General features: G+C 42.9%; 1 protein-coding gene across 1 annotated transcript in view; it reads left to right on the top strand.

Annotated features, from left to right (window-relative positions):
- The window catches only part of LOC124594658, a 166,041-nt gene extending 143,322 nt beyond the window's left edge, over positions 1-22,719 (top strand). Inside the window, exons 11-13 of the mRNA XM_047133030.1 lie at positions 7,732-7,935; positions 19,184-19,257; positions 22,441-22,719. Coding sequence (XP_046988986.1) covers positions 7,732-7,935; positions 19,184-19,257; positions 22,441-22,719 — 557 coding nt within the window. The remainder of the gene's footprint in view (positions 1-7,731; positions 7,936-19,183; positions 19,258-22,440) is intronic.
- Positions 22,720-24,951: the final 2,232 nt, after the last annotated feature.

The following is a 24,951-nucleotide window of genomic DNA, read 5'->3' as shown; positions in this document are numbered from 1 at the left end:
AGATATCCACTCACTAACGACATAAATCGCCTGGGTTTCCCTAGTAACTCACAAATAATTCGCGGAGGTATGTAATTTATAGCAGGTAAGGGAACGACGGAAAACAGATAATAATGACGATCACAAATAATTGATCACAACGCCCGCCACCGGAGTCGCATGATCCATTTCCGATCGAACGTTCGATATGTATCGTTTGGACCCACCGACTTCGATAGACAATAATTCTTGGAAATTACCAATAATATATCCTCCTTCACTTTTTACAATAGTATGCCAACGCAGAGATAACTTTTCGATTTGGTGACAATAAATCATGTGGTTTTGGCCCGAAGAACTCGTCAAAACGTATTTGGAGCGCGTTTTTGGCTGGAAAGGAAGTCCATTTAAGGTTGTTCGATAGAGAGTGGAAAAGGAGAAAATCTGAGGAAGCAGCATCAGGCGAATAAGGTGGGGCAAAATGTGGGCGGACGTTACAGCTCGAGGAAGCAATCTGTAGTGCCCCACATCGTCGCTGTTCCACCAGATCGATAACATTATCTTCTGTGGATGCACGCAGGTTTTTGCATGGGGGGGGTTGCTGCTCTGTTTGGGCTCAACATCCCTTTCTTCTTCCTACGTTAGCATAAAAACACCCTTTTTCGTCGCCAATAATGAGACAGGATAGTTATGGTTGTAGTGGTTCACTAGCCAATTGCTGATAAGCAAGCGGAGATGCACGTATGGCCACGTGCTACGTTTTTGGCTTATAGCATGTGGTACCAATACACCCAATTTTTAAACCTTCTTCATTGTATGCAAATGTCGCACGACGGTGGAACGCTCACAATTCATCACATTTGCCGGTTCTCAAGTACACTGACGTGGGTAATTATGGATTAATGCGTTTAAACGTTCTATATCAAACCCCAAAGGTCTTCCTGAACATAGAGAATCACTAATGTCAGAGCAATCCTCCTTAAAACGATAAAACCATTTTCTTGTGGTGTGCTATCCAATGGAATCATCCCCATACACACTGCTGCTGTCTCACCCGCCTATTGATCTCAGACACAAGAATATGTCGGAAATGGTCCGACTTCCCCACTTGGCACTCCATTTTCTAGCGTCCGTAGCTCCACTCATTATCTCCGAATGACAAAATGACAATATGTAAACTCAAATAGCAACAGTGAACTACAAATAAAAAAACGATAATCGATAAATAAACCTATATCAACCTGAATACCATTGTGGAAAAAACAAAAAAGGCGCTACAGACTTAATGCACCGACCTAACAATGACAGTACCTGTGACAGATTCCTTACGGTTTACTACATCTTGCTTCTGTAGTAATAACTTCACTTTAAACGAAAACCATATCTGCCGATACACAACAGTCAAATTTCAGACTTTAAACAAAAAGCATATCTGCCGAAACACATCTTTCAAACTTGATTAAAGATTTCCTACATTTGGTTGATAACTCTAAAGGCCACTGAATGCAGACGATGGTATCTTCTAGTGACCCACGAAGTCCTTCACAAGGTACCACAGCACTGCAGTTCATTAATGGGAAATTTATCATTTAGGTGCCACCAATGTCTAAGAACTGTTTCCTGTGAAAAAACTGGTTTGCAGTTCCCACCGTACTGTATTACTCATTTACTGATTTATTTATCGTATGGCATACATCTCTGTGCTTTTACACTTTATATAGAATTTAATTGCAGTTTGACATCCAGACATTGAATACCATCAATAGCCTCCTCTGTTGCAGATAGGAAGTCGATGAAGGTTCCATTGTAAGTTCTAACTGGACATTCTTCCTCTATGTGTCGGATTGTTTGCTTTTAGCACCGCACTTGCAATTTGGAGTTGGTATCTTTCACAATTGTAGAGGGCATCAGCACCTCTTCCGTGGCGACTGCATATGCGGTTTAAAGTTTTCCACACTTTGCCTTATTGAAGCATCCACAATCTCTGGAAACAATCCTGGCGAGAACACTGCTCACCAGAATGCCAAAGCTTCATGATAAATTAGAAACCCATACAGCAGTATTTTGTTTTACCTTGATGTATACTGTCATCCTTTGAAGTTTCTAAAAGTAGTATTTGCACATCGTGTACGTTTCTTGCTATAAGAGGGCAATTTCTGCACCAAGAAAATAACTCAGAAACAGTCAATAAAATACAGCGCTTACCCCTAAATGCTGTGTGTGATTAATATAAATGATCAACAACAGTTCGTGTACTCATGGCATGGTAAAGGGAAATTAACGCATGATGTACATGCTATGATTACTCGAGAATACCAATCCTTAGCCCCTGAACAATGGTATAAGCTGGAAGTGCAGTTGTTGTACACCTTGCAAAAAAGTCCTAAATATTGTTTAATGGGACTTAACTAAAGGCAGTAAGCTGCTCGGTACATTCGGTTGATACCCTCATACTGCAGCATATAAGCCTTCAGCTAAGCGCTATCATGCACATGTACAGAAGAAATGGCTGGAACTTCTTGTTGCTGCACAATGCAGTCAGATAACGTGGAGCTCAGTATGCCTAATAATACTCACTCTTTCCTATAGTATCAAACTCTAACCATTACGTTTGAGTGACTCAGACACGTTCACACATTATACGTACAAATATATCATTTATGAGGGTGTAAATTGCGAGTTACACGAGAACGAGTCATGGATGCGTTTGGTGATCTGGAGAGATTTTGCTAAAACTTGCTGTCAGATTAAAACGATTTGCCACACTGTGACACGAACCAAAATTTTTCCTTGCCCTGGTACATCCATCTTACACATTTCTTTCTGCAGTATCTTCTATTGCAAGAGACCTTGTCCCACAACGGATGTAGGAAAGCGTCTGTGAATTCTGGAGAGTAGGGGAGAGGTGCTGGCAGAAGCATTGCTATGAGTCCAGGCCAGGCCCTGAGTTATGTCTGGAGAGCTCTCTCGGTAAGACCATCGCAAAAGGAAAAGTTTCCAGTTTTTGTCTCGGTCTGGCTCATAGTTTTAAATTTGTAGTAAAATTTAAAACAGGGAGCAATTCACTGTAGAGTGTAAGACTCATACTGGATGCGTCTCTTAGTGGATTTGCCTCTTTCCCGTTCATGTAAAGATGCAGTCAAATGGAAACGATGCTGATGAAAATAAGTGATCTGTTTATTCTTTCAAAGGAAATCCTATTAACTTTTAATACATTTTCTATACTCTGAGACAAGACGGTCAAAGCCTTTATGGAAAAATGTTTGCGGTTGCCTACACAACCATGATTATATTCAGTAGTGCTCCTCTTCGTCCGGAGCAAATCGTCGGCCACGAGTATCTGTCCTCATGGCTCCAGAGTATTGGAATGACATGGGGAACGATTGGGACTGTATGTAAGACCTGTAAAGGCTTCCCATCGAAACTTATGCAGCGTAGCTGTAACTACACTCCTGGAAATTGAAATAAGAACACCATGAATTCATTGTCCCAGGAAGGGGAAACTTTATTGACACATTCCTGGGGTCAGATACATCACATGATCACACTGACAGAACCACAGGCACATAGACACAGGCAACAGAGCATGCACAATGTCGGCACTAGTACAGTGTATATCCACCTTTCGCAGCAATGCAGGCTGCTATTCTCCCATGGAGACGATCGTAGAGATGCTGGATGTAGTCCTGTGGAACGGCTTGCCATGCCATTTCCACCTGGCGCCTCAGTTGGACCATCGTTCGTGCTGGACGTGCAGACCGCGTGAGACGACGCTTCATCCAGTCCCAAACATGCTCAATGGGGGACAGATCCGGAGATCTTGCTGGCCAGGGTAGTTGACTTACACCTTCTAGAGCACGTTGGGTGGCACGGGATACATGCGGACGTGCATTGTCCTGTTGGAACAGCAAGTTCCCTTGCCGGTCTAGGAATGGTAGAACGATGGGTTCTATGACGCTTTGGATGTACCGTGCACTATTCAGTGTCCCCTCGACGATCACCAGTGGTGTACGGCCAGTGTAGGAGATCGCTCCCCACACCATGATGCCGGGTGTTGGCCCTGTGTGTCTCGGTCGTATGCAGTCCTGATTGTGGCGCTCACCTGCACGGCGCCAAACACGCATACGACCATCATTGGCACCAAGGCAGAAGCGACTCTCATCGCTGAAGACGACACGTCTCCATTCGTCCCTCCATTCACGCCTGTCGCGACACCACTGGAGGCGGGCTGCACGATGTTGGGGCGTGAGCGGAAGACGGCCTAACGGTGTGCGGGACCGTAGCCCAGCTTCATGGAGACGGTTGCGAATGGTCCTCGCCGATACCCCAGGAGCAACAGTGTCCCTAATTTGCTGGGAAGTGGCGGTGCGGTCCCCTACGGCACTGCGTAGGATCCTACGGTCTTGGCGTGCATCCGTGCGTCGCTGCGGTCCGGTCCCAGGTCGACGGGCACGTGCACCTTCCGCCGACCACTGGCGACAACATCGATGTACTGTGGAGACCTCACGCCCCACGTGTTGAGCGATTCGGCGGTACGTCCACCCGGCCTCCCGCATGCCCACTATACGCCCTCGCTCAAAGTCCGTCAACTGCACATACGGTTCACGTCCACGCTGTCGCGGCATGCTACCAGTGTTAAAGACTGCGATGGAGCTCCGTATGCCACGGCAAACTGGCTGACACTGACGGCGGCGGTGCACAAATGCTGCGCAGCTAGCGCCATTCGACGGCCAACACCGCGGTTCCTGGTGTGTCCGCTGTGCCGTGCGTGTGATCATTGCTTGTACAGCCCTCTCGCAGTGTCCGGAGCAAGTATGGTGGGTCTGATACACCGGTGTCAATGTGTTCTTTTTTCCATTTCCAGGAGTGTATCTTGGCTACATGTTGGCGGGCATTATGCTCCAACACAATGATAAAATTCATCAGCAATCCTGGGTGTTTCGATTTGATGGCGAACTTCAGTTTTTGCAAAATGCCCACCTATCGGTGTCCGTTAATTTTGGGGCCTTGTACCACAAAGTTAATGAGCAGCATTGGCTGCTAAATTTCTGTTATAAACTGCAAGCTAAAATTATAATAAATTAAGATAATAATGGAAGCGCAAATGCTAGACGTACAACATGCTTTTAGTAAAGGCAGATCATATTCCGACATTAATTTCACTTTGGCACAAGCATCTGAGAAGAGAGAAGAATTTACATTACCAGTTTATTACGTTTTTGTATATTGTATAACGACTTTCAAAAGGTAAACAGGAAAATGCTTTGGGAATCACTAAAGGAAATGGTAGTTCCAGCACACCTGATTATGGCAATTACACAGAAATAATAAAATAAGGAACTACACTAAAAGAAATGGGACAGAATCTGTCGCTATTAATCAAGGAGTTGAACAACAATATCCACTGTATCCCACCATTCTCAATGATTATATTGACGATATTATTCGTAAATGGTTGACTATATTAGATCACACATTAAGATGAGATAATTTTAATTTCACCTCTTTACTATTTGATAATGACCAGCCTCTAGCAGGAAAAAATGAGAGAAAGATACATAAGTTGAGTCAAACTGACGCATCTCTACAGACAAACAAACGTTATATCATTTGAATGACTCGAACCCATAAGAGCCAAAACTGTTACGGATGGACAAACAATTAAGTAACTACGAAAGTTTAAAACTGTTTTCTAGATATTTATATTTTCCGAGCCTGATGATGTAGATCTAAGACTGGCGAGCTTCAGACATTTCTGTGGAACCGTACAACACTCATTAAAGTATGATACATGCAAAGAGATATGAATTAAACTTTACGAATTAATAACCTTGCCTTTGCTGTATCGTAACGAAGGCTGGACCCTACCCTAACATTATATCATTATACCAAATCGAATCATCAGAGGTGACATTCCTCCATTTTGTAGTGGGATATTCATTACTGGATTGTAAAAGAAACACTGATATTAGACAAGAATTGAATGTAGAACCTGTTACAACTACATACATCAGAACAGTTTTGCATAACATCGGTTCCGAGAGTTTCGGAACCTATACAGAAAATTGGAATAGAGATCAATATAAAATTATTTCCACCCTTTTTATTGCTCATGAAAACCACACATTGCATGTTGTAGCGCCATACAGTGATCGGAAGTGATGGTCCAGACTGATGTACACACCAGTACCTCTAATACCCAGTAGCATGTCCTCATGCATTAATGCATGCCTGTATTCGTCGTGGCATACTATCTCCAAGTTCATCATGGCACTGTTGGTCCAGATTATCCCACTCCTCAACGGCGATTCAGCGTGAACCCCAGAGTAGTTGGTGGGTCCCGTCATTCATAAGCAACCATTTTCAATCTATCTCAGGCATGTCCGACAGGGTTCATGTCTGGAGAACATGCTAGCCACTCTAGTCGAGCGATGTCGTTATGCTGAAGGAAGTCATTCACAATATGTGAACGATGGGGGTGCGAATTGTCGTTCATAAAAACGAATGCCTCGCCAATATGCTGCCGATATGGTTGCACTATCGGTCGGAGGATGGCATTTACCTATCGTACAGCCGTTACGGCGCCGTCCATGACCACCAGCGGTGTACGTCGACCCCACATAACGCCACTCCAAAACCTTGCTGAACTCGCTGGACTGTGTGTCTAAGGCGTTCAGCCTGACCAGGTTGCCTCCAAACACGTCTCCGATGGTTGTCTGGTTGAAGGCATACGCGACTCTCATCGGTGAAGAGAACATGATGCTGATCCTGAGCGGTCCATTCGGCATGTTGTTAAGCCCATCTGTACTGCGCTGCATGGTGTCGTGGTTGCAAAGATGGACCTCGCCATGGACGTGGAGAGTGAAGTTGCGAATCATGCAGACCATTACACACAGTTTGAGTCGTAACACGACGTCCTGTGGCTGCACGAAAAGCATTATTCAACATGGTGGCGTTGCTGTCGGGATTCCTCCGATCCATAATCCGTAGGTAGCGGTCGTTCACTGCAGTTGTAGCCGTTGGGCGGCCTGAGCGAGGCTTGTCATCGACTGTTCCTGTCTCTCTGTATCTCCTTCATGTCCGAACTTTGGTTCACTCCCAGACACTTGGACACTTCCCTTGTTGAGAGCTCTTTCTGGCACAAAGTAGCAATGCGGACGCGATCGAACCGCGGTATTGACCGTCTATGCATGGTTGAACTACAGACAACGCTAGCCGTGCACCTCCTTCCTGGTGAAATGACTGGATCTGATCGTCTGTCGAACCCCCTCCGTATAATAGGCGCTGTTCATGCTTGGTTGTTTACACCTTTGGGCGGATTTAGTGACATCTCTGAACAGTCAAAGGGACTGTGTCTGTGATACAATATCCACATTCAACGTCTATCTTCAGGCGTTCTGGGAACTGGGGTGATGCAAAACTTTTTTGTGGTGTGTGTAACTGAAAAATGCACACTGTACTGGAAATACAATGTCCAAGGTACATGTGATAACAGGAACTAAAGCTGCAATGGTGTGTTACCCAGTAGGAAAGAGAAGCATTGAATGTCAAAGACAAAAAGTGAACAAACAGTTCTGTAGTGGAACAGGGCAAAAAGCCTATTCCTTGAAGAAAAGATGATGACGATGATGTACTTGTACGGTGATGCCATGGTGAAAGGGCTCACTGACACAACTTCCCAGCTTGTGTCACGCGTATTTAAAATCCTGCATTTAATTTAATCTGTGTGTTGCTGCAAATCCCCGTGAACAGACAATGTACGTGGTGATCCGTGGGTGCAGGTGGCCCGGCTGGAGGAGACTAAGACTCGCCTGGAGTCAGCACTTAACGCAGCGGAGGAGCGGTGCGAAGCAGAGGAGCAGCGAGCGGAGCAGCTGGAGCAGGAGCTACAGAAGGCCACGGCAGAGACTCGCGAGCTGGAGCGATCAGTACAGCAGCTCACAGACAAGGCCGCAGGCGAGTCAGCTCCCACTACTTTCCCATGGCACCAACAAACCTTAATGTATATTGTATTTTATGTATGTTTCTCTTTTTCCCCTTTCCTGAATTTTTGCCTTTTCTCTTTTATCTTTACTTCCCACTGCAGTATAATAGAAGTATATACCCTTATTCATTCATTCTTTTCCGTGTCCGGTCAGCATTTCCAGAAGGTAGCAACTCTGATGGCCTTGTTGTTTCCCTCGATCAGGTCCTGTGTTGTGCAGGGTTGTTCATGTTGAGGACAAATTAACAGGTGGGCCGGGTCTTGTGTTGTTCCCCACTCGCAGGATGTATCTACATCAGCTGGAAGAATGCCCCATTTTCGCATGTTGGTCTTGCAAAAAGGAACGCTCACCTTAAGACGATTGAGCGATCTCCAAATAGGGTAGGGCAAGTCATTTCCTGGAGCTAGCTTTTCCTTTGCAGGGTAGCTTGCTCTTCCACCTGGTGATGCAGTTAGACTCTGGTGTTCCCTCTAGTGGTTGAGTCTTGGCGATGAAGCTCTTTCTCGACTTTAGTCGACGGTCTACAGCCTGATGATCATGCAGTGGATGTTAGGGATCATAAGTTTGCTTAGTCCTCTCTACATCAGCAGCAACAGCCCTTCTAATAGTGGGGGGAGCCATTCCAGCAACTGGGTAGATTTTATCGACTGGAGTTGGCTCCGTACATCCTGACAAGATTCGGACGGTCTCTTTGATTGCAATATTAACCTGTTTGGTGTGAGTGGATGCACTCCATACAAGGCCGGCCGTTGTGGCCGAGCAGTTCTATGCGCTACAGTCTGAAACCGCGCGACCGCTACGGTCGCAGGTTCGAATCCTGCCTCAGGCATGGATGTGTGTGATGTCCTTAGGTTAGTTAGGTTTAAGTAGTTCTAAGTTCTAGAGGACTGATGACCTGAGAAGTTAAGTCCCATAGTGCTCAGAGCCATTTGATTTTGAACTCCACTCAGGTGAACATACTCTACAGCAGACACACATAAAGCAAGAGCCTAAATTCTCAAGACCGGAAGACTTGCTCCCCAGGCAGTGGATGTGAGCTTCCTCAAGATGTTATTCCGTGAACTAACTTTCAGCCTGGTGTTATGGCAATGTTTCTTGAAGGACAGAGTTCGGTCAAGGGTAACATCCGGATATACTGGTGCTGAACAATGCTCCAGTCGTTTGCCTTGCCATGTAACGTCCAGTTCCCGCCGAGCTTCTCTACTCTTCAATTGAAATGCGCACACCTGAGTCTTGTTGGGATTTGGCTTTAGATGATTGGCTTTGTAGTAGGAGCCAAGCGTATCTAGCGCAGAAGTCAACCTTTCATCTACTTCTTCAAACGTCTTTCCTTGAGCAGCCACTGCAGTATCGTTAGCATAGATGAAAAGCCTGGAATTTTCCGTTATGGGCTGGTCATTAGTTTAAACATTGAAGAGCACAGGGGCGAGCACACTGCCTTGAGGTAAGCCATTCTTTTGTATGCGCCATCTGCTCTTCTTGCCACGGAGAGAGACTTGGAATATTATCGAGGTTGTAGCCTCTCCTCCACTGACCACTGTTGAAGGATGCCGGCAGCTTTGGATCATGAATTAGCTGAAGATCATTACTCTCTGTCCAGGTCTCTAGTTTTTCACCGTTGGTATCTGATTTTGGGGATCCCCATGATGTGCTTCGGCGGTTGTAATCGCCAGGGATGAAGTTTACGTTCTGGTGGTTAATGTTGTTACGTGCTTCGAACGAGAAGTCGACATTCTGAGGCTTGTATATAGAAGTAGCGCAGAAGTGTGGCTTACATACTGAAAGAATCTCGATGTCATCCCTCTCGGTCTTCAAAGTTGGTGTGATATTTAGGTTTGGTCTGCTGAAAATGGCACTACCGTATTTATCATGGGGCCGTTCCAGAACAAGTCCCTTATAATACAGGGCGTTTCATATAAAATTAAGCTACTTCACTGGATCATAATTTCTCTCCAAAAGCTCATAGAGTTGTTTTAATGACCTCAGTAGCTCTGGACGAGTCAGAAGTACCACCCATTGTTGGCAAGTCGAGCGTTGTTTCTTCCCATGAGGTCGTTACTTCAGTGTAGTTCCGCTCTTGCTCGGCTCGTGTTAGTTCGTCGTCGTCTCGTCGGTCACGGTTTTTGAAGTCTGTGAATGGGTACTTCCGAGCGTGTGACATAACGAGCAAGTTAGTGAACCGTTTGCAGTCTTTAGCTGGCAGAAACATGCAGTACACAATTAGGGATAAGGTTTTCATTGTGAAAATATGTTGTAAGACATACTCATTCACTACAACATAATGGACATTCTGGAGAGAATTCAATGTGCACGATGCTCCAACAAAGGCAACAAAGCTGGAGACAACTGGTGTACTGAACAATGACAGTGGCAAACATTGATTGCATTGATTACGAAAGTTACTAATAATGTTCGAAGACTCTTGGAGAACTCTCCAAGGAAATTGTTGCACCGATTGAGCCGAGAGGCGCATTTCATATGGCACATGTCAGGGAGCTGCAAAAAAATCTGTATTGCGACCTTACAAATGGTTCAAATGGCTCTAAGCACTATGGGACTTAACACCTGAGGTCATCAGTCCCCTAGACTTAGAACTACTTAAACCTAACTAACCTAAGGACATCACACACATCCATGCCCGAGGCGACCGTAACAGCAGCGTGGTTCCGGACTGCGCCTAGAATCGCTCGGTCATCACGGCCGGCAGCGACCTTACAGAGTGCATCTGATGCAAGCATTGCAACGAACAGATCACGAGAAAAGAACGCGTTTCTATTGATGATTTGAAGGGTTTATTATTCAACGTCCACACTGTATCTCCGTAACTTCGTTTACACATGAGGTATGGTTCCATCTGTCAGGTTAATCAACATACAAAACAGCAGATACTGGACAGGTGCAAATCCCCATTCATCCATGAAGCATCACTGAATGATGTCAGCTTCTAGGATTGTTGGCCCCATTTTCTTTGATACGACCGTAGCCACTAAAGTTTGTACAGGCACCTTCAGTACAGATAGAGGACGTAGATCTTACGGAAGGTTATTTCCAACACGATGGAGCAACGTGTTACACGCCAATCGCTTCCATGCAACTTCTAACCAGTTTCTTCTGTAACTGAATAATCTCAAAAAATTTGTGCCCACCCCCGGATTTTTTCTTGTGGGGGTATCTTAAAACTCAAGTATACAACAATAGACTACCGACAACTGCAGAACTCCATGATGTAATTACACACGAAATAAGCAACGTTGGCGACGATACACTTCAAGCAGCGTTGCAGAATATAGTGAAACGAGTACAGCTGTGCATCGATGTTGGTCGAGGACACTTACAAGATTTGCCATGAGAACTCTGTATGTTTGTAGGTAATCTTCCAATTGTGTATTATCATCTCCCAAAATTGCAAATGTGTCCCATTACTGGTTCAAATGTTATAATTCATTAAAGTAGTTCAGGTTTATATGAATCTCACTGTATTATGCCATTAGTTGTTACATAAAAATATGCTAGTCTACATGTTGAGGATAGGACAGTGAGTCTGATGTATAATCTTAGAATGGCTAAACGAATTCTGTGAAGCACAATGTAATACGTAACGAAGTATGTGGTAAAAAGTTATTCAAGGAATTCAAGTTAACTAGGTGATAACTTTCTTATATGGAATGGTACTTTTTGGATACTTGCTCTCAAAAATTTCCAGAAATTCTACAAGCACCTTTCAAAACGTTTGCCTCGTGTCAGTGCGTAGCAGTAAGTCCAGTAGTAGGTGAATGAGAATTGGGAATAGATAAGGGAATTCCAAATTTTTATCCTGTGCAACGTTCTAGTGGAGGTGGCTTACCATTGCATGCCTCTGATGTTTTATGAAGCGTCAACTGTTATAAGTGATGTGTAGATAACTGTGTAGAAGTCTTCTACAGTGCGGTATCGTGTTTGCATGGTTATGGATGAAATTGGAATGGTATAACCCGATGCTGGCATTTAACCTACTCCTCCTAAATAGCCCCAAGGAGGTTATTGAGCTTAACATCTGCATCCAATGGAAAACTCATGATTCCCTCCCTCCATTGAAAAGTGTGGAGAGATTTTGAATTTAATCCGGAACATTGGTGTATAGGCTGGGGCTCGGGAACTTCACGTCACCGCATTTCTCCCATTATTGGCTGCATATTGGCGCTGAAAATTTCTTCCATGACGTGAACTCGAACTGGCTGTTTTTGAGACGAGCACTCAGGCAGAAAGCGTGCTGTGGCGAATTAGACTACTGAGGGGGTAATATATGAGAACAACAATAAATATAAAATTTAAAAATTTTGAACTGTGTGATAATATCTTGTGCGACATGGAACATCCACAGTCTGTCTGGAAGTTTCCAGCTCATTTTATTTAGAACACAGCCAACCCTGCACTTTTCGAGATTTTAGAGATGGCTGCATCACACTGGTAGATCAGTATCTCTAATGATTAAAAATGTATGGTTGCAAAAGTAAAAGAACCACCAATGTTCTGGAGTAAATTCGAAACCTCTCCACAATGTTTGATGGAGAGAGGACATTTAAAACTACTGATCGTGATCCTGAGGATATTAAGCTCAATCACCTTCTTGTTACTATTGAGGAAGAGTAGGTTATATGCCAGCATCGAGTTTGACAGTTCCAATTGCATCCATAATAATGCAGACACAACACTACACTGTGGAAGTCCTCTACACAGTCATCTACACATCACGGATAACACTTGACTCTTCATTAGACGTCAGAGGTAGGAAATGGTAGGCCACCTTCACTAGAATCATGCACAGGAGAACAATGTGGAATTCCCTTATCTATCTCCAATCCTCATTCACTTAGTATGAGGCTTGCCTGTTACGCACTGGCAGGAAGTAAACATTTTGAAGGATGCACCATTATGCTTACGGAGTGACTGGATATTTTTGAAAGCAACTATCAACAAAATACCACTACTTATAAGGAATTATCATAGAGTTAAATCAAATTCTTTGACTGTTTAAATTCCTTGTCTACAGTGTAGTAAGTATAGTGAAAATATTATACACAAGAGAGAAACAATCACCGTGGACAACGCTGTATATCATCCCCGCTACTTCACAGGCATAGTCTTGATCAGCGATGGTTAGCAGCAAGATTTCAGTGCAATCGTAAGCTTTATTGAATATTGTGAAGACAAAATGTAATACAAGTTTTACTACAGTAGATACTTTTCCACGTAATGGGGGGCATCCGAGCAGAAGACCCATAGAATGTATCTATTAAGCTACAGGATACAAGATAGAGCCTTCTGTGATCTGACGACTAAATTCAGCAAATAACATAGGGCTGTAAAAACGTAACGTGGTCAGAGGAATCCCAGAATCGGTTAGAAGTAGAGTACGAGCTCAGATGCACTAACGTGATGGAGAAATCAGACGCTGACTTGTCATAGAAACCATTTGCCAATCGCCTCAGATAACTTAGGGAAATTGCAAAGACCCTAAATGGGACGCGCCGAATGTGAAACCTGTGTCTTGAGAAGTGCATCGCCTTGCTCAGGTTGTACATTATAATCTGTCCCATACAAGTGTGTGGCTTAACTAGTGTCAGGAATAGGGTCCACTGGTATTCCGTCAAAAGTCAGCTGATAAAATTAGTATGGAAACTGCTTGGAGATGCCCTCGAATTCCGTCTACGATTCATGAACCATAAAATACTGGGACATTCTATTAGAACAACACAACGCCTTAGCGAACAAGGGTGGTCCACATTTCGTCTTGAAGAGCATTCTGAATCAGTTTGACCACCGACCTAGTCACCGAATTTGCGAGTTATGAACACTTGCGTGAAGTATACTCATTTGCCTAATTCATTATTGTGGAGATGGCAGAATTTTGAGAATCTGTCTCAGCAGAAGTCATCAGTTCACACAACGAAGTCGTTATCATGATTAATCTATATAGTTTATTTGGAATTGTATTCTGAATACGTAATGTGGTACTGCACGCAGCTGGAGGAGGGGTCTTTGGGGACAATGAATACTAGAACGAACTTCGTGTAGCTCAACCTCAAGCGTACAACACCGTTAGATGCCACACAAAAATATGAGGATAATTAACACTATGCCAACACCATAGTGGTGTGCGCGGAATAGCGGCCAACGGCCGGCGACACCGCAGTGGTGTCGTCTGCATGGTATCGCTCAGTGGCCGGCGACACCACAGTGATGTCGTGAGCATACAATCGCGCAGTGGCCTGCAGCAGCACTTAATTATCATTTGCATTCTGTTGGTGTTTTGTTTAGGTAAAAATAAGTTACATACGTCAACAAGTTTTATGTTTTTATAAGTACATGTGCCCTTTCATCATGGCGGACGAAAGAGACAATAGGATTATTTACGATGAATGCGCGGACGTCTCATCTGACGTTCCGGGCGACTTGGCCGGTTGGGAAGAAGACATTGGATATCAAAAAAATGAAAGTGAACCAGAATCGTAGGAAGATAGTGAAATACGACCAAGAAGAATTCGGCGAACGCAACGGTTGCCAACTGATTCGGCTGAATCAGACGAAGAAGACAGTACACAGTGGTCAGACTTTGATTTACCGAGGACCAATAATAAATTTGAAGGATCCCTGGGTCCAAACATATTTCCCAAAGATACACAGAGCGTCGAGGATATCGTAGAATTATATATTGTGAACGATCTAATTGAATATATTAGCAACGAAACCAACAAGCACTACAGTCAAAATTGCAATAGAATTAAACTGGATTAAAAAGTGCTAAATTTGTCGACGTTACGGGACCCGAACTTAGAAAATGCTTTGGGCTTGCTATCCTTATAGGAATTATAAGTAAAGCATGAATCGATGATTTTGGTCAACGAATCCGTTGATAGACACACCGATATTTCGCAAAACGATGTCCCGCAACCGATCAGACAAATATTATCATTTTTACATTTTTCCGACAGCAACAATAAACCGGATAGCGCCGACCGGCTTGTCAAAGTGCAATTCGTAGCTGATTATTTTTCCAAAAAGTTTAAAGAAACGTTTAATCTAAGTCAAAACATCTCAATTGATAAAGAATTATTATACGGTTAAATTTTAAAGTTTACAATCCGTCGAAAATTACGAAATACAGCATACTCATTCGGATGCTGTGTGATTCGAGTACGGGTTACATTTCCTCATTCAAGATATATTCTGGTGCTGGACAGCCTTTAGCAAAAACAGTGGTGGAACTATTGGCACTGTAATGGTCGCCTAGTCGTAATATTGCTATAATCGCACTATTTCACTCCCATTTACGGAGCTTGTTAGCACTTGATGTTAGGTTGGCGCCATTAAAATGCATTGTGGTAATTGCTGCTGCTTGCTGGATCGCTGCTGTGTCTCGATGTTGATGCTGGCTCTAAATCTGGTTGTCTAGGGATAAAAGAGATGAGGTCCCGTGTTTTTTATGTGCTTTTGATGATAAATAACGAGCGAAACCAACAAATATCTAAAATTCAAATATTTATTACTCTGGTGGCCATCTTAATTCCATTGTCCACCAAAGACAATGACACAACACAAAGTAGTACTTCATTTACATGTTCTTTGCATTGTTTATCCACCTCGAACAATAACACACATACACACTTTGTGACATTCCGACTGCGTTCCCGACCCTGCTTGTATTTATAACCTTGTCAAAGAACTACTAAAAAGAAATGTAGTTTATAAGCCACATGTACATCTGTTATCGTAATTTGTGCAGAAAAGTTATTAATTTATATCAAGTGACATAATTTGACAGGTTATTAAAATGACAGACAGATTTGTTGACTTGACAGAATAATTCTTTGTTACAAAAAGGCCGTTTTTTAGAAGTTTGTCAACTGACTTCTCTAATTTGCATAAATAAGTAAATAACATGAATTACTAAGAATTACATTGGTTTTCGTCTAAAATAGGAGTGTTTGCGTGAATATTGAGTGAAAACGGTCCTAGTGAACAAATAGGTTTCACTGGATGATTTTTATTTAAGGAGATCCAAAATACCTAAGTTGGGCGCTATTTTTCGTACTTCATATTAATTATTTAAGATGAACTTAGTGTTTTTACATGATGACATTTGCTGTATCAGTGATCAAGTGATATTAACTTTTGTGTGGATCAGTTTGTAACGTGCGCTTGTGGCACACAATACTCACTAAAGTCTGTACTATGGTAAGTGAGTGGGGTTTACCTTACGAGACAGGATTTTTGTATAGATATTGACCACGTGTACCTGAATGGTGGCTAATCAGACTTACACCCACTCTGTAATAACAATGATACGTCAAGTAAGTCCGAAATGCAACTAGACGTCAGGACGGACAAAAAAACAACACAGAAGATGCTACCAATTTGTTAATAATACGGACGCCAGCCTAATTAGGCATTAACTGAGTTTCTTCCCTGTACAAGTTGGCAGATATTCGTGCAAAGCAACAAGTAGTAACACTGCATAATATAGTAGAACTTTAGAACCATAAAATCTATTGAACTGATAGTTTCACGTTCTGTACTGATATGGAAAAACCATAAATACATAACACTACACTATAATGTATACTACAAAACTTAGTACTGTCTATTGATCTGATTAAAATCGGGCATAGGTTACCCTAGAAACAGCACTTTCGAGTCACACACACAATGTCAATTTTGTTAAAGATAAAAACACTGATAAATTTTGGATTTTATATTGACTTTAACTTTTGCTGGTCAAATCAATTTAGAGCACTTCAGAATTCAAATGAATAAAAAAAGGGGGGGACCCTGAAACTGTTATGATCACTGTAAAAAAATTGATGACTGAAATCATTATGCGCTCAAGATTTCCAGTATATGAGTTACTACTCTTTTTATCTTATTTCCTGCTTATTTAAATACCTTTATATCTGTCTAGAAATAATTAAACATCATTACTAAGTATTCTTCCAACTTTGTCAGACCTTCGTTATTCATTTACTGGTTCATTAACAAAACAGTTCTTTGAACACCATTCTAACATAGCTAGGTCTGCAGGTAATTATTATTAACACAAACTTTAATTTTTCATCTCGGGACACTCGGATTGCACAACATTTGGAAAGGACCATGTCTAGGTTAGTTGTGAGGATAATTAAATGATAGGAAAGTTCTGGTAAAATTTAAGTTGTTATTAAGTTGTTATTGAACAGTATGGAACAAAAGTAACACTGGTCCATACGAATACAGTACTAAAAGTTTCAACCTGTTTGTATCGATGCGGCGGTTGGCGGGCGGCGAGATGGGGAGGCACAGAGCACCCATACAACCACAGCTATGGCTCTTGACGTACCGGCACTTTATTTCTTCATAGCGTCGCCATACTTTTCCATTTAGTGCCTATGGAATTTTGCCATGCTGTATGGGCGTTGGAACGGCATACCCGAGGCTCAATGAAACTACGTCTTCCAGGAGAGCCTCCTTGCTCCAGAACGTGTTGCTCAAACCAATGCCAAACTCCAACTACCACTGCTGAGCCCGTTGTGCCGTGCAGTTCCCGCGTGCATATTCCCGCGCTCGCCTGCCATCCACCTTTTACCGCTCCCTTACAGACAGGGTATTCACCCGAGGTTTTGCATTCTACATATCCTAATACATTGCCTACGTATGGACCAGACGCACAGTTACAATTTTAAACATGTTACAACAGCTTCAACATTTGTTACATTTCAATTCTATTACAATATTGCTTGACATTTGACATAAACATTAATTTTCACATTGAAACTCGCTTACAGTTTTCTTAACACAATGGCATGAACAAAAAAAGAAATGAGAGCAGAACATCAATTACTCAAGTTTATCGAAAAATCAAAAGAAAAAAATTTACTTATTTGTACAATAGTACAGCGTTGTTGTTGTTACAAGTTATTCAGTATAATTTAATTGGTTGACTGTTTACGATGGTGGTGGTGGTTAGTGTTTAACGTCCCGTCGACAACGAGGTCATTTGAGACGGAGAGCAAGCTCGGGTTAGGGAAGGATGGGGAAGGAAATCGGCCGTGCCCTTTCAAAGGAACCATCCCGGCATTTGCCCGAAACGATTTAGGGAAATCACGGAAAACCTAAATCAGGATGACTGGAGACGGGATTGAACCGTCGTCCTCCCGAATGCGAGTCCAGTGTGCTAACCACTGCGCCACCTCGCTCGGTGACTGTTTATGGAGACATGTTATGCAATCATTGTTAACATACACAATAACTTTTCTATAATCATAATTGCTCGTTAAACTGGTTGAATTTGGAGGGTATCACATACTTCGGTAAAGTAAAGCGTTTAATATGTTCCGTTACACCACCTTGTGATGGAAAGTGGCATCACCTCTGCATGAATGATTATTGTTAACAGCGTAGAACTTGCATAGAAGTTACATGAAAAGAAAATTCGAGTTTGTGGAACGATACGGCAAAATAGAGGATTTCAGGAAAATTAAAGCGCGCAAAAGTCAATGTGTTTGAATCTCGTCATCAACGGAAAGGTGACAAGCGGCCGGCGGCAAACCAAGTAATCCGAACTAGCGCTGCCGGCGTCAAGCGAATAAATTTGTACGAGACGTGCGGACGGCAAAGTGTTAATTGATCGATCCTGTGCCTGTGTTCCACGTAACTGTAGGCGGACGACGAGCTATCGTGCTCTTCTTCCGTGTGCACGCTAACCGCTGCAGTCCAATGTCCATCGCAATCCAGCAACTTGAGCTTACTGAGTAACACATGGTAGAGTGCATTCTTGCTACATACTGCTCTGGTAATTCGACAGTAGGTACAACGCTTCAATTGCATTGCTTTGTCACTATGTTTCCACGCGCCCTTCATTATTCTCTGCAGTAGTACGCAGCTGTTATTCATAGTTTCAACTTCAGTTCATGCTGGCGCTGTGGTTTCTCAGTGTCCTCGCTTTTAACGTCGCAAACACTACTAACATACAATCACAAACTTTGTACATGTATGTAAACATAATTCCTTGAAATAATTCTTAATTAGAATATTAAAATCGTTATCCTGTTCTTGTTACCATGCATTTAACGCTCCATAAGATTCAAATACTTATTTTTAACATCTACGGACGCTTGACTTTACACTCTTGTTGTGTCAAAGTATAATTTAACAGTTAACAAATACAGAATTGTTCATACTTTACTGTTACAATTTTCTTTTAACAGATCAAGCGAAGATCATACGCCGACTACAAGACAAGCTAGCAAAGAAGAAAGAGGAACTGAAGAATTTAAAAAACGTAAGTTTCGCACATTTTACAGTTTTAGTAATTATTGAAATTGTAGTGCTTTGAACTTTCTTTCCATGCAGTTCCATCTTCGTTATATGTAAATGCGCGTAACTGAAAATGATATCTCCCTGCCTCATATAGAAGAGCGTTAACTCCGTATACCAAAGAACAAGTGTTACCAATCCCCTAACGTATAGTATGTACTGTCAATGCGAGTGATGTACATTTCACTAGAGGTATTTTTGACAAGAAAACTTTAAACGATCTATCGAAAATGTTAAGTGGCGAATTTAATTTATTTAAGAGTCCCCTGAGTTTTATATGCTCTCTGTTTTGGTCATCGTCTCTTTATTTTGCTGCCCAAATAACAAAAGTTACCTACTCTCGCTTCTTAATCTAGCCTCTGAGCAGCACTTTATTTAATTCTACTACATTGCATTTCTGTTATTTTACAATTGTTGATATTCATATTGTAAACTCTTTTCAAGACAGTGTCAATTCCGTCCAACTGATCTTCCAACTTCATTGTCGTCTCTGACAAATGTACAGTTTCATCAGCAAACTTAAAAGTTTTTCCATTACAGACTTTTTTACTACACTCGACCACATTTCTCACACTTGAATGTTCGACGAGTACATACACCAAATACTGAGCTATGATTATTTCGTTGCTCTTCCGGAGGGCCACACTCGATTGTGTAAGGGCTGAAGCACGAAGGGCACTCACAGAGGGAATGGTAGATTTACAGAAAGCTTTTGACACTTTGATTGGAAAATATTCTTTGAAACTGTGAAGTTAGCAGGAATAGAACATATGGAACTAAAGATCATCTACAACTTGTGCAGAAACCAGATTGAAGTTACAAGAGTGAGACAAGGCTGTACCCTATGCCGGATGTTATACAGTCTGTACTTGAAGAAGCAGTTAAGAATTCCAAAGAAAAATTTGCGGATAGAACTACTGTTCACGGAACAAAATAAAGAATTTGACGCTTACCTACGACTCCGTAATTCTGTCAGAGACTGAAAACGACTTGGAATATCAGTTAAACGCTACGGATGGTGCCTTCAAAAGAGGTTGTTGTTGTTCTTGTGGTCTTCAATTCGAAGGCTGTTTTGATGCAGCGCTGCATGCCACTCTATCCTGTGCAAGGCTCTTCATCTGCGAATAACTACTGCAACATACGTCCTTCTGAATCTGCTTAGTCTATTCATCTGTTAGTGTCCCTCTACGATTTTTACCCCCCCACCCCCCTCCCGCTCTCTTGCCCGCCCACGTTCCCTTCAATACTAAATTGGGGATCCCTTGATGCCTCAGAGTGTGGTCTGCCAACCGAACAACTCTTCTAGCCAGGTTGTACCACAAATTTCTTTTCTCCCCAGTTCTGTTCAGTATCTCCTCATTAGTAACGTGATCTACCCATCTAATCTTCAGCATTTGTCTGTAGCACCACATTCGAAAGCTTCTATTCTCTTCTTGTCTAAGCTACTTATCGTCAATGTTTCACTTTCATACATGCCTACACTCCATATAAATACTTTCAGAAAAGACTTCCTGACGCTTAAATTTACCCTCGATGTTATCAAATTTCTCTTCTTCAAAAACGCTTTTCTTGTCAGAGCGAGTCTATATTTTATGTCCGCTCTACTTCGGCCATCGTCAGTTTATTTTGCTGCACTGAAAGCAAAATTCATCCACACTCATATCCTAATCTAATTCCCTCAGCATGAACTGACTTAATTAGACTACACTCCATTACCCTCGTTTTGCTTATGTTGATGGTCATCTTGTATCCACCCTTCAAGGCACTGTCCATTCCGTTCAACTGCGCTTCCAAGTCCTTTGATGTCTCTGACAGTCCTCTGCCTCGTGATGACTGGGTGTTGTGTGATGTCCCATAGTGCTCAGAGCCATTTTTTTCTCTGACAGTATTTCAATGTCATCGGCAAACCTGAAAGTTTATATTTCTTCCGCCTGAACTTCAATTACAACTCGAAATTTTTCTGTGATTTCCTTTACTGCTTGCTCAATGCGCAAATTGAATAACATCGGAGATAGGCTACAGCCCTTCTCAGCCACTGTTTCCCCTTCGTGTACCTCGACTCTTATTATCGGTATCTGGTTTCTGTACAAGTTGTAAATAGCCTTTTGCTTCCTGCATTTTACTGCTGCTATCTTCAGAATTTCAAAGGGTGTAATAAAGCGAACTTTGTCAAAAGCTTTGTCTAGGTCTACAAATGCTATGAACGTAGATTTGCCTTTCCTCAATCTATCTTCTAAGAAGTCTTCTTAGAAGTCGTAGGGTCATTACTGCCTCGCGTGTTCCTACATTTTTCCAGAATCCCAACTGATCTTCCCTGAGGTCGACTTCTACCAGTTTTCCATTCTTCTGTAATGAATTCGTGTTAGTATTCTGAAACCGTGACTTACTAACTGACAGTTCGGTGATTGTCACATCTGTCAGCACCTGTTTTTTTTGGAATTATTATATTCTATTTGAAGTCTAAGGGTATTTCGTCAGTCTCATACATCTTGGTTAACAAATGGAAGAGTTTTGTCATGTTTATAAGACGTATATCAACAAAAGTAGAATAAGAGTAATGGAATGTAGTGGAGTCGAATCAGGCGATGCTGAGGGAACTGGGTGAAGAAATGAAACACTAAAATTAGTCGACGAGTTTCGTTATTTTGGCAGTGAAATAAGTTACGATGGCAGAACAAGAGAGGATGTAAAGTGCAGAGTGGCAGTAGGAAAGAAAGCGATTTTGAGGACGAGAGATTGAAGTGTCGAAAAGTCTTTTCTGAATGTATTTGTTTGGAGTGTAGCTTTGTGTGGAAGAGAATAGTAAGCTTTGAGATGCTGTGATACAGATGAATGTTGAAGATTAGACGGGTAAATTGCGTAGCTTATGAGGAGGTAATGAATTGGATTGGGGAAAAATGAAATTGTGGTATGGCTTGAATAAAAGAAGGGACCGGTTGACAGGACGCATCCTGAGGCACGACGGAGACGCAAAGTCGGTAATGCGAGGGAGAGGGGGAGGGTGGAAATTATGGATGGAGGTCAGGGGTTGACTACTGTGAGCAGAGTCAGATGAATGTGCCTTGCGGTTGTTATGTAGTGGTGAAGATGCTTTCAGTGGACAGATTAGTGTCGAGAACTGTATAAGACCAGTGTTCCGACTGAATAGCGCAGCAACAACGACAGCAGCAGCGACAGAAGTCAAGACGCAAGGTCGTATCCCCACAACGTGCCTAAATGTCGCCAGGAGGCGTCGACGGCGCAATCTTCGCTGGCGAGCGCGCAGCTGGAGGCGTCGCGGCTGCAGGAGGAGCTGGCCGAGTCGCGCGCCGAGGCGGCGGCGGTGCGCGCCACGCTCGCCTCCCGCGACGTCGAGCTGCACGAGCTGCGCGGAGTGCGCCGGGAGATCGCCAGGCTCTCCGCCAAGCCCGACGCCACCGCCTCCTGACCGGTGAGCCCACACCAAGAAGAAATGCATATGATAAACGGGTATTCATTGGACAAATATACTATACTACAACTGACATGTGATTACATTTTCACGTAATTTGGGTGCATAGATCCTGAGAAATCAGTACCCAGGACAACCACCTCTGACCGTAATAACGGCCTGGGCATTGAGTCAAATAGAGCTTGGATGGCTTGTACATGTACAGCTGCCCATGAAGCTTCAACACGATACCACAGTTCATCAAGAGTAGTGTCTGGGGTATTGTGACGAGCCAGTTGCTCGGTCACCATTGGCCAGACGTTTTCATTTCGTGAGAGATCTGGACAATGTGCTGGCCAGGGCAGCAGTCGAACATTTTCTGTATCCAGAAAGGCCCGTACAAAACCTGTAACATGCGGTCGTGCATTATCCTGCTGAAATGTAACGTTTCGCAGCGATCGAATGATGGGTAGAGCTATGGGTCGTAACACATCTGAAATGTAACGTCCACTGTTCAAAGTTCCGTCAGTGCGAACAACAGGTGAACGAGACGTGTAACCAATGGCACCCCATACCATCACGCCGGGTGATACGCCAGTATGGCGATGACGAATACACGCTTCCAATGTGCGTTCACCGCGATGTCGCCAAACAAGGATGCGACCATAATGATGCTGTACACAGAACCTGGATTCATCCGAAAAAATGACGTTTTGCCATTCGTGCACCCAGCTTCGTCGTTGAGTACATCATCACAGGCGCTCCTGTCTGTGATGCAGCGTCAAGGGTAACCGTAGCCGTGGTCTCCGAGCTGATAGTCCATGTTGCCGCAAACGTCGTCGAACTGTTCGTGAAGATGGTGGTTGTCTTGCAAACGTCCCCATCTATTGACTCAGGGATCGAGACGTGGTTGCACGATCCGTTACAGCCATGCGGATAAGATGCCTGTCATCTCGACTGCTAGTGATACGAGGCCGTTGGGATCCAGCACGGCGTTCCGTGTTACTCTGCTGAACCCACCGATTCCATATTCTGCTAACAGTCATTGGATCTCGATCAACGCTAGCACCAATGTTGCAATACATAAACCGCAATAGCGACAGGCTAAAATCCGACCTTTACCAATGTCGGAAACGTGGTTGTACGCATTTCTCCTCCTTACGCGACGCATCACAACAACGTTTCACCAGGCAACGCCGGTCAACTGCTGTTTGTGTATGAGAAATCGGTTGGAAACTTTCCTCATGTCAGCACTTTGTAGGTGTCGCCACCGGCGCCAACTTCGTGTGAATGCTCTGAAAAGCTAATCATTTGCATATGAAGGCATCTTCTTCCTGTCGGTTAAATTTCGCGTCTGTAGCACGTCATCTTCGTGGTGTGGCAATTTTAATGGCCAGTAGTGTAGTTAATGTGAGGCAGTCGTCGATTCGGCATCAGTTTGATCTCTGCTACCCGTCTCCAACGTGACCGACACATCGGAAATTGCAACATATCCTAAATAACTGCCAAAACAAGGTAACAATCACTACTGCAAATTGTTGTAGTTTATGCAGATTACTGCAGATAAATGACAGGTAACAACTATTTAAGGGACAAAATAAACTTATGCTTTATTCGCACAACACATACTAATACATTTGACTACCAAATTATATTACGTTACTCCATCAACAAACATGGAACATTTATATTCCATAGAGTCTAATGCACTCTGCACATCATATCTTGCGCGCCACTATGCATGCTGGAAAATGTTTGTTCACATATCTCCAACACTTCCCCTTGAACAAATATTTTTCAGATACTCAACACTATACATCCCAGGTTAAACCATAATGTTCACCAGCTTCTGAAATTTGCCCTTACTGAATGGCTTTCTTCTGTGCATAGGTAACTGAGGATTATATTCCCCTGTTCCACATGATGTCTTATAATGTGATGCCTTGTGTCAATATGTTTGTATCTTGTACTGGTGACATTATCTTTTGCAAGTTTAATAGCTCCCATATTGTCACAAAATACCACAGTTCGCTTTAATGTAGGAGGAGATTCTATTTCACTCATCTAAGAGCTTCTTGGATAGTGGAGGACAGGGCCATATATTCAGCTTCTACAGTACTCACAGCAAAATTTCTTTGTCTCTTACAAGACCATGATATCACTCCTCCTATTAGTCTAAAACAACTTCCAGTGATGGAGTGTCTGCTTTCCAACTCATTTTCTCAGTCTGCATCACTGTATCCTTCCAAA

This window comes from Schistocerca americana, chromosome 1 (genome assembly GCF_021461395.2).
Source record: "Schistocerca americana isolate TAMUIC-IGC-003095 chromosome 1, iqSchAmer2.1, whole genome shotgun sequence".
NCBI lineage: Eukaryota > Metazoa > Arthropoda > Insecta > Orthoptera > Acrididae > Schistocerca > Schistocerca americana.
Note: the sequence above shows the minus strand (reverse complement) of the source record. Positions and strands in the feature narration are given on the sequence as shown.